The 12,064-nt window shown below is 32.7% G+C and overlaps 1 protein-coding gene across 1 annotated transcript in view; it reads left to right on the plus strand.

Annotated features, from left to right (window-relative positions):
• LOC145303383 (peptidase inhibitor R3HDML-like) overlaps nt 1-12,064 on the plus strand; it is a 77,218-nt gene that overhangs the window by 33,014 nt on the left and 32,140 nt on the right. Inside the window, exons 7-8 of the mRNA XM_080144703.1 lie at nt 2,740-2,751; nt 6,202-6,213. Coding sequence (XP_080000829.1) covers nt 2,740-2,751; nt 6,202-6,213 — 24 coding nt within the window. The remainder of the gene's footprint in view (nt 1-2,739; nt 2,752-6,201; nt 6,214-12,064) is intronic.

Below are 12,064 nucleotides of genomic sequence, written 5' to 3' on the forward strand. Positions count from 1 at the left end.
CGGGTAGGCACGCTAGAACTATGTAGATATTTTTCTTTGCGTTCTTTCTTTTGTGATAGGTGCGAGCCGGCTGATATCGGTCAGCGTCCTCGAGTTGGCTGGTGTTGGTAGACATTGGTCTAAGCTTTTCTCTACTGTATCTCTATATGGCGGCAGCCCCGTTAACATAGCAAAAATAATGAGCTTATCTTTCTCACTCTTAATATGTCTGACATCACCTCAATTGTTTAGTTAGATTTTAATCCCAATAAACACACCATACGATTGTTTATTTAACCAACAGTGATAATATTTTCTCATCCAGTCAGACATAAATTCGTCCTTGTTTAAAATAAATTGTCCTGATTAGTTTCAATCTTTACTCACGGGAATTTGTCTTGATTAGCAAAATACAGATCAAATGCAGCAAAAATGTTTATCATTAAAAAGAAACCTGCGTATGTGGTAAGTTCGGAGGTTGGCGAAAGTTCATAAATCCATACGAAATCAATATTTATGTTTTATTTTTGATTCAACGATGTTATTGCCTTTATTTTCTTCTTATTAATGTTATGATAAAACTGCCTAATACCTCTTATGAAACCATTATCAGGTTGCCTTTGGGTATTAAATTTCATACACATTTTTAAGCGGTTTTCAGGATGTAGCATTCATCTACGATCCGGGTATTCTCTTTTAAAGAGAGTTAATCTAATTATATATGATTTCTGAATTAATTCATTCATATATATATATATAGCAATGTTATATATCATTTTTTAAATTTATTTTTATATATCATTTTTATTTATTTTATATATCATTTATTTTATTTACTTATATATATTTTTAATGTATTTTTATATATCATTTTTTATTTATTTTTATGTATCATTTTTATTTATTTTTATATATTATTTTTTTTATTTATTTTATATATCATTTATTTTATTTTTATACATCATTTTTAATGTATTTTTATATATCATTTTTATTTGTTTTATTTTATATATTATTCTTTATTTATTTATATATCATTCATTTTATTTATTTTTATATGTCATTTTTAATGTATTTTTATATATCATTTTTTATTTATTTTTATATTATTTTTTATTTATTTTTATACATCATTTTTAATGTATTTTTATAGATCATTTTTATTTATTTTTATATATTATTTTTTTATTTTATATATCATTTATTTTATTTATTTTTATACATCATTTTTAATGTATTTTTATAGATCATTGTTATTTATTTTATATATCATTTTTATTTATTTTATATATCATTTATTTTATTTTTATATATCATTTTTAATGTATATTTATATATCATTTTTATTTATTTTCATATATCATTTTTTTAAATTTATTTTTATATATCATTTTTTTTATTTATTTTTATATATCATTTTTCCACTCTATTGAATCGTGTTATTCGTGACCGTTCTCAATATCTTCATTAAATTTTTTCCAGGCTTTTCGATAGCATGGACAAAATTTAAATCCGCACGCAAAAAAGCTGCCGAGACAGTTCGTGATATCAATGATGCGTTTGGCCCAGGAATCACTAACGAACGTGTGACGCAACGGTGGTTCAAGAAATTTCGCATGATGACGAGAGTCTCGAAGATAAAGATGGTCGCGGCCAGTCGACTGCGGTTGATAACGAACATTTAAAAGCCTTAATTGAAGTCGATCCTCGCAAGTAGCTCTTGAACTCGAGGTCGACCATTGAACAGTCGGTCACCATTTAAAGTAAATAGGGAAGTAAAAAAAGTTGGATAAATGTGTGCCGCATAAATACAACGATAATCAAAAATTCGTCGTTGTGCGGTGTCTTCTACGCTCCTTCTGCGCAACAAAAACGACTCATTTCTCGAGTGGATTGTGACGTGTGATGAGAAGTGAATCCTCTTCGAAAACCGGTGACGTTAAGCACAGTGGTTGTATGCCAAAGAAGCTCCACAACACTTCCAGAAGCCGAAATTGCACAAAAAAAGGTTATGGTGACTGTTTGGTGGTCTGCGGCCGGTCGTCTATCACAGCTTCTTGAACCTGGGCGAAACGATTACGTGGAGAAGTACAGCCGACAAATTGACGAAATGCAACAGAAGCTCAAACGTATGAACCCGAGATTGGTCACCATGAAGGGGCCAATTCTCCTACATGACAACGCTCGCTTGCATGTTGCTCAACTGACCATGCAGAAGCTGAACGAATCGGGCTCTTCCTCAGCCGCCATATTCACCGGACCTCTCGCCCACCGATTATCACTTTTTCAAGCACCTCGACAATTTCCTGCGCAGAAAATGTTTCAAGAGCCAAGATGATGCCAAACCGGCCTTCAATAACTTCTTCGCTTCCAGAACTCCCGATTTCTATGTTAATGGGATAAATAAACTTGTTTCTCGCTGGAAAAAATGTGTTGATTCTAATGATTCTTATTTCGATTAATAAAATTTATTATGAAAGGATTATGATCGTCGGAAGTTGAATGTAAAAAAAAGAATTTATTTACACCAACGTCTCTGAAATTTGATTGATGCAAGACGTATTGCAATTGATTGACGTGTTAAGAATATTTGTTTAGCTTTAACAGTTGACAATAAGGACTAGCATTAAAAAAAAAACAGATGCAGAGTCATAGTTAGAATGTATAGATGCATGCATAAAATATATTCAAATACAAACATTTTTGTGTGATAAAATGTCTTTATCTTTTATTTTTCACTTTTTTATTCCTAAACTGCAGCAAAGTTGATAGGTGAGTAAACATTTTCAATATAAATTAAAATGTACTTAGATCATCATGTCGTTTGTGTTGCTGGCAAAAGAACAAGAACCAATCCCTTCACCTGTTTTTTCATTGATCTTTGTGACTGGTGTGTGCCAACAGCTTGATTAATAAAATACAAGCAAGTCCACAAGACAAAAATATTTTATCGTTAAAAAGAAAACGATTTATATGGAAAGTAAGCAGGATGGTTAAAGTTCATAAATTCATACAAAAATATCACTGTTTTATATTTAGAATATTTTTCGTTTATGTTCCTCGTTATCAAGTGATGGTACGACTGCCTCATTTATCTACCTTGTACTAATCCTTTCTAAGGTTGCTTTTAATATTAAATATTATGCCAAATTTTAAGCGCAATGGTCTTTGCATGCCAGGGTATAGCTCTCTTCGGCCCTGTCGTTTATCTTTTATCTGTCTCGGAAACCAATGTTTATCTCTCTACTACAATCTGCCTATCAATCACTTTATCAATCTCCTGATATTGCAAAAGTGAGACCATTGCGATTCTCTTTCGCCTTGTTCATTTCATAAGTTGATATGCTTGATGACGACGCCTGATGACTGTGAAATTCTGTGATCAAATAGGATAAATCTGTATGAAGATTTTAATTCATTGACATTTCTTTGCACTGTCTATGTAATGCGATTGATTCTAGATGCAATGTACTTGAAAAAAATTGACATGTTTAGAACATTTGTTAAGCTTTGACATTTGTCGATAAATACTCTTATGTTAACTGATATACCTTTATATTTAAAAATGTATAAAATATATATTAATTAACTCAAATATTTATTCAAATATAAAAAATATATAAAGTTGTTAAAATGTTTTTATTTTTTTGTCTCTTCCTCCCCAAATGCAGGCCAAATTTAAAGGTGAGTAAACATTTTCAATGAAAATTAAACTTTATGAAATAGAAGCATTTAACCATCTTGATCGATTTCTGAGGATGAATCTGCTCCCTTGTTTTTCTATTGATCTTAGTGAGCAACGTTTGACAACGGCTTGAGTAGGAAATAAAGGTCGAATGCAGACGACAGAATTATTTTATCATTAGAAAGAAAGCTATTATTTTATAACTAGTGAAGAGGAGGGCGCTCGGCTTTGCCCGGCTGTAAAATATACTTAAATGTAATATTTTAATTTGTCCAGATTTTGTATATATTATTATAGAGTCGTGATTACAAAAGTAAAAATAAAAATGTTTTTGGTTGCCATCAGCTAGAATCGAAATCAAAAGAATACTGTAGCATTCAAAGCCGATGACGCTACCACTGACATGCATATGAACTGATTGAAAAACAAACTAAGATGAATGTATAAAATGTATAACGATTTTTTTTTAATTTTAACTTATTTTTTACCTTTTAAAAACTATTTTAACCGGCGTAAGGCCCATAAAAGAACAGTCCATAAAAATCCAATCATTTAAGGCCCTTAGCACCGCTCTGCGACTTTTAGTTTCGGAAAAAAGTTTTAAAATATGGAGACAGACAGATACACACACATGCCGAGTTTTATAAATTATAAAAGCAGCTACATTTATAAATTACAAAAGCAGCTACATTTATAAATTATAAAAGCAGCTACATTTATAAATTACAAAAGCAGCTACATTTATAAATTATAAAAGCAGCTACATTTATAAATTATAAAAGCAGCTACATTTATAAATTATAAAAGCAGCTACATTTATAAATTATAAAAGCTGCTACATTTATAAATTATAAAATCAGCTACATTTATAAATTATAAAATCAGCTACATTTATAAATTATAAAAGCAGCTACATTTATAAATTATAAAAGCAGCTACGTACTAAGTTCGAAGGTTTGTCGAAGTTCATACAATGGTGCAACAATATCATTTGTCTCTTTTTGGGTTTTATAATATTTTCCTTTATAACATTTATTCAAAAAATGGTACCACTGTCCGATAAATCTTGCTCGTACGAAGCTCAATACAGGTCACTATTTTGGTATTAAATTTTATTCCAGACATTAAGCTACCTGTCAACGGTTTCGCATTCCAATGTAAAGCTATTCTCTACAGCCATAGGTTTTATCTCTTAGAAATGAGTAACAGTCTGTCTCTGTAATCACGTCTATCTCTCTGCTATAACGTAAATAAGATTTTCTATAACTGTCTCTAGATATTGCTCAAGTCGTGTTAACACAATAAGAAAAATAAGATTAATATTTTGGCTGTTCATTTCATATGCTGTCATATCTAACACTACTAGAATTTCTATTAAGTCTAAACCGCAATAAACACACCGACAGTCTGTGCAATTCTGTGATAATCTATATATCTATAAAAGTAAGAATGGGTGCGTATATGATTAACGAATTTTTGTCTACAAACTTGAAATTTGGTATATACATTTATCAATTTGGTATATATATGTAGAATTTTTATCTACAAACTTGAAATTTGGTATATACATTTATCAATTTGGTATATACATTTATCAATTTGGTATATACATTTATCAATTTGGTATATACATGCAGAATTTTTATCTACAAACTTGAAATTTGGTATATACATTTATCAATTTGATATATACATTTAGAATTTTTATCTACAAACTTGAAATTTGGTATATACATTTACCAATTTGGTATATACATTTAGAATTTTTATCTACAAACTTGAAATTTAGTATATAGGCATGTGGAAAACTTTTTAATCGGTTCTCATTCGGAAAAAGGGGTCAACATTGAAAAATTGGTACTTGATGGTCTTCGGATTTTTTCACGACTGCACATGCGCGAATTGTTCACCTGACAGCTTCCGTATGTTATGAATAAGTAGGTTTATAAACACTTGATATAGATCATGGTAAGCTAGTCTATTGGTTATCGTACTTGACTCACTGTCTTTAACTCTTGGTTTCGGTCCCAGCTCGAGTATTTTTTTTACTTACAAGAAATGAACTTTCTAAACATTATACTCACATACACATGTTTGAGTTTCTTTATGTATTTTAACTATATTGGGTACCATATAACAATCAGTAGAGGATTGACTTTAAGAATAATAAATGCGAAATCTGCATAAATTACATGTCATATTTATGCGCATTTTATGACCGGGCCACGCTAGGCGGCCTGCTAGTATTAAATAAATCCGTCCTTCTTTTAAAATACTTATCGGGCAAGTTTAAAATCTTCTCCAGTGCATTTATTTTATCTTGATGATTTGATTAATGCTAGACGTAATGCACAGCCCTAAATCATTGACATATTTAAAAATTTCGATGTGAAGTTTTCAATAAATATTTTCGTTTAAGAAGATGTGGCTTAATTGTTATAATGTATTGTTGTAATTTATTATCTTTATTCAAATAAAAATTATTTTTAAAGTCTATAAACTATTTTGTTTTTCTTTTCCATTCTTCCGAAATTCAGCCAGTCGGAAAGGTAAGTGAACATTTTCGATAAAAATTAAAATATCTAAAAAGTTTTCGTCACTGGCAAACGAGGAAAATAAATCCGCTCACCTGTTCATCTGTTAATACTTTTGATTGGTGATTAGCAATTGTTTAATTAGTATATCGATTCCGGTCGAGGAAAATATTTTATTTTTTAAACGATGTCTATGTATGTTGTAAGTTATGAGGTTAGTTTAAATTCATACATTCATACACAAATATTACTCAGATTTTTTGTTTGAATTAATTTTTTTTTGTTTTACGATGTTTTTATTTTATTACGTTTTTTTTTGTTTTTGTTTTTACGTTTACAGTTTTAATATGGCTATTATATACCTCGTACAGGCCACTTTCGCGGGTCTCTTTTTGGCATGAAATTTACTCCAGATTTTAAGCACTACTCCAACCCTTTACTTTTTCCTTAATCACAAGAGAGAGAGAGAGAGAGATAGGCGAGAGAGAGAGAGAGAGAGAGATAGGCGAGAGAATTCTGCAACCCACCTTCATCCTAACCTCACTTCGTTCTAATGTGTGATTGTCACTTGTATTTTGATGAATGGAAAATAAACACGCCATATTTGAAATTGAATTCATTGAAAACAAAAATAACTTTTCGTTGATACGACTCTCCCAAAAAACTGAGAGTCACAAATTCATATATGTAACAACACTGAGTTCTGTTTAGGTGGGCTGACCTTAGTTTTGTATTCTGAAGCATTTCAACAGGGACATTGAAAATGATTGCTTACCTCTGACTTTGGAGCGCTGGGTTTAGTTCTAGAAACGCTGTCGGTATGAGCCGAAAGGTGGGATGATAGAGCTGGATCTTGTTCTATCCTCCAGAATTAAAGGTTATATAACGTTATGTGACATTTCATTTGCAGGAAATATATTCCGGAATTGCTGAGGGTCTAGATCTTTGTAGTCCGAGAGAATCAGTATATTAGAACAGGTTCCTTGTGTAATTGAGAGATGACCATTTGAGACATTGTGTAAAAAAACAATTAAATTAAACTCAGAAAAACAATTAAATTAAAATCAGTTAGCCAAGAGGATTCCTATGTAGGGCTAGTAAAATAATAAAATTGTATTCCGTTTTTAGTTTGTTTTGTTTTTAATTAGTGGGTGTTATTATCAATGCTCCCGCCAAATAATAGCGTGAAAAAGTTTGTTAAAAGTAAAGAGGCGAGTGGCGAATTTGTAAGGTTGTTTGCAGTAGCGTAAATCCATTTTATGTTTTTAAGGAAACGAATAGATTCGGTAGATATTATTTTGATTCGTTTGGGCTGCCGTATCGGCCACTGTTTAATAACTGGTTTTTGTTTGGAATTGTACGAATGAAACCTGTAACAGGTCTAAATATACGATCACTTACTCTGAAAAGTAAGAGTATGCAATCTTAATATGCATTGTGAACTGATAGTTGAGGTTTAAACTGTTATACCATTAAACTGTTATACAATTAAACTATTATTCCATTAAACTGTTATACGATTAAACCATTAAGTTGTTAAATCAATCTCTAGGCGCAATCTAGTGTTGTATTCTGGATAACATCAGTGATTTTGCTAGGCTTAGAAGAAAAATATTGTTTGGGTAAAATAACTTTAGCTGAACGTTTTAATTGTAAAGTTAACTGATATGTTTATAGATTTAGCTGTAGTATGCTTTAAGCATAATAATTTAGGAATCTAAAACAATAATTGATAAGTGACACTGATCACGCCATATTTAAATAGGTGACCAGAAATCACGTTAAGTAGACGTATCCTTTAATCGGCCGGAAAGAGAGAAAACAAGAAGTTTTAGTCAGTTTTCGGCAAACCAGTGAGATGTGAGAGTGCCCGCTCCAAACTCAGCCTAGAAGCATAGGCTGAAAGAAAAAGATGTAGAGACATAAAGGCGGACCCTTGGGGAACATGAGACAACTGGAATAAAAATATATAAAAAATATAAACGGTTGTACGTGTGGTCTTTTAGAGACACTCATCCAGATTCCAGTATGTTTCATTGACATTATAATTCATTTTACAACCAACAGCTATGATCGACACCGAGAAACAGACACGGCCTATATGAAGAAAGGTATGAACTCTCCTCTCATATATTCTATCTTCTATGAACACCAACTCAATATTTGGTATCAATGACTATACAACCCTTGTATGTATTATATTATAACCCGGGCAACGTCGGATGTCACGAGTAAAGAAGTGAGGGACTCATATTTGAACTGGTGATTATGTTATGGATATAACAAAGTGTTTAGATAATGTGAAATAGGACTGGAATTGAATGTAGAAATAATTACGCTAAAAATATCTGTGCGTAATGTTACCAAGCTAATAAAAAACCTTATTTCAAGTAAAGCAACTGGCCTTGACGGCATTCCAATTATAGTGCTAGAACAAAACTTCCACCAGAACTAGCTCGCATATTTACATAGCTGTGTAAACGATGTCTTAATGAGAATTGCTTCCCAACACCCTGAAAAATCTCATCAGTATGTCAAGTATTAAAGAATTCAGGTAATTAATGCTGAAGTCTCTCAGGGGTTCATCCTGGATCCAACTCTTTTCCTGACCCACATTAATGATCTTTCAAAATCACATCCTAACATCATTTGTAGACATTTATGCTGACGACACTGCCATATATGGCAACACATCAAAGGCCGTAAATAAACAATTTATCTCGATCCTCTCTTCTCTGATCTTGAGCATGTGGTACAATGGGGAAAGAAATGGCTGGTTACTTTTAATGCATCTTAAACCAAGCTTTTATCTTTACATCATCAACGCTCTGATCCCCCATCTGGCATAAATTGAAATGGATGGCTCTCGTATTTGGGAGGCTTCATGTTTTGACAAGCTTCTGGTTTTGACCTTTACTCCTGATCTGAAACACATATGTTGTGAAGGTCGCTGAAAAAATGGTAGGATCCTTCTACCGCTTCAGTAGATATATCACTGCTGATGCAATTCTCTACCTATATAAGTGCTAAGTACGTCTAAGGATTACCACATATGGACAGGAGCTGCTAGACAGATCTTATCCTGTCTTGACACAGTTCAAAGTTAACTTCGTAGTCTAGTGAAGGATGCCTCTTTTTCTTCCCTGAAATCTTTTTTGTCAGAGAAGAAACGTTGCGAGCTTGTCTATGCTTTATCGTTATTTTCATGGCAAGTGCTCGTCTGAGCTCCAACCTATGGTCGCACCTCGCCAAACGTTCACAAAAACACTCGCCTAGCTGAAACCACTATCAATAATTCCCCCACTCTTTATCTGTGCTTAAACCTAAATGTAGATTCAATGAACAAAGCTTCTTTCTTAGAACTTCACGCCTGTGGAACTCTATTCCTTTTGCCTGTATCCTATCTGACTACAATTTAGTCGTCTTAAAGCATCTCCTTACCAAATCTCCACTACTAACGATTACTACGATATTGTCTTATTGACTACTGTACACTCATTAACACTGATCCGCGAATGGCCTCTGGGCCTTGATAAGTTGTGACTTCTATGCAAAAAAATATAAAACAATAAAATGTTTAGAAGGATGTTATATGATATAAGATTGGAATGTTTGGTTTTAATGAACAACGATACAAAAGACTAGTCCAAAATTTTTGGTTACGTGTATATATGACGTAACGAGTTTACAGACACTTTAGAAAGTTAGTTAGTAATCAATTTGTAACGGGAGTTTGAGAGAGACGATCTACAGACGATATGGCACCCAGTAGGGATAAGATCAATAATTAAGATGTATACAGGACTGTATCAGCGTTCAATTTTTTTCAAGATGGGAATAGCATTATGGGCATTATGGAATAAAGGTTACTGAAAAAGAAACACGATGTCTGTTCTTAATAGAATTTTCGTTTCCGTCCAATGAAATCAAAGATGGACCAATTATATTCTCTAATAGGTAAAATATTGTAACCCCATAGAATGTTAATAGACAAAACTGTTTGTTCCATCACTTATTTGTCGTTATATGCGAACATACAGCAGATAAGTTGTTTGTGACATTTTGAAAACCAAGCGATCACACATATATGAAGAATAGGCGTACATTCAATAAGACACTCGTCACATACAAGTATATATATGTACAGAATATATACACAGTCAGCCACAGCGATTACGTCACAGTATGTAATTAATATTCGTATGTCGAAATGCAAATAAAAATTCAGCCACATGCGAAAAGGTTAAACTAATAAAAATAAGCAGTAATTTAACATTCCGATGAGAGAATAGAGATGAATCCTTCTGCAATTACATATGTGGAATTACCTAATTGAGAGTATAAGTCAAAGAGGAGCAAATGTAATAGTTAGTAAACGGTGCTAGAAATTGTGAGTGAAGAAATATTTGCAGAAACATTGCTTCGTTGTTTTCCTATAATGTCGGAAGTTATACTGGTAAAATATACTACATTTTATTAATATAGAGATGAATACGTAACTGCAGCATGTTTCGTTGGCTTATTAAAAAAAAATTTTTAAACGACACAAAATAAATATCTAATATCTCCCTCCCCGTTTCTTTCTTATATTAAAAATCGAAAAACCAAGCACCTCAAGTTTATTATCCATTTATTTATAATGTGTGATAGTCAATTCCGAAGAAACGCTGTAGATCCAAATTCGTCGCTTTCACATTGGATTAGTTCTGAGGTTTTTGAACCCTAATTGATCGTCTTTCTCTATCTCTTCAGATTATAAAAATCGTGTTACTATGATAATAACAGTAACTGTTTCGCTGTTTATTCCATGACTGATCACCCCAATTGTTTAGTTAGTTCTTAACCACAATAACCACACCAGCCGACTGTAAACTTTGTTTTAAAATGGAATACATCCGTCTTTATTTAAAACTAACAGGGGTGACCGACGTTGCCCGGGCGTGGAGAGGTGGTGTCGTAAGGACCTCCTGTAAGCAGCCCGAGATATGTTAAAAAAGGGACACCGGTAGGTTGCCTGTATAGAGAGAGAGGTGTTAAAAGTCGTAGTAGCGTTGTTGCCCGGCGTTTTCCGGATGTGTCGAAGTGGGGTAGTTAGAAAACAACACTAGCGGGGGTGCCCAGCGTTGCCCGGGTATGTGTATGTAGTGTAGTAAGGAACGAGGGGGTGTAAAAATAAAGTGGTAGTAGCGAAGGGGGGATCCGAACAATAGTAAGCAGCCCGGGTGGAAAAAGTTGCTGTGAAAAAAGTAGGTGTAGTGAGGCAGGCTCACACTCGTAACGCGAAGGAGAAAATAGTTTTAAAAAAGTGACGTCTTAGCTAATGTTTTCATTGCGCAACCGGAAGTTCAAAGCGTTGAAATTAAGCGTAGTCAATTGAACAGAGACGATGACTTTGCGAAAATGTCGACGTAAAAATCGACCCCTCCTTGTAAAAAACTGCCTAGTTGAGGCTGAAGGAATTAATATTGTGAGCCAATCTTTCGATATTTGTCGTCCGAAGGGTCATGCTTGAAAACGATAGCGATCTGGTTAGGATCCGTCGCGTGTGTCAAAACCTTTTTGGCAGACATACAAACATACATACATACATTCCTACAAATCGACGATTGAGGTTTATATTATAGATTAATTAATTAACTGTCCCGATAATTTTCACTATTTGAATAATTTAACTAATACTAGATGTAATGCCTTAAGTAATTTACATTAAAACCTTTCCTTAGCTTCGAAGTTTGTCAACAAAGACTCATTCAGCAAAACACATCTCTATAGTTATGATGTAGAAAATTTATTTTGTTTTAGATTTAAACATTTAATAAAATACCTCTGTTCTTTTTTTCTTTTGCTCGCTAAAATTTAAAAGGCA

This window comes from Euprymna scolopes, chromosome 2 (assembly GCF_053919585.1).
Source record: "Euprymna scolopes isolate OS-2025 chromosome 2, ASM5391958v1, whole genome shotgun sequence".
In the NCBI taxonomy this organism is placed as follows: domain Eukaryota; kingdom Metazoa; phylum Mollusca; class Cephalopoda; order Sepiida; family Sepiolidae; genus Euprymna; species Euprymna scolopes.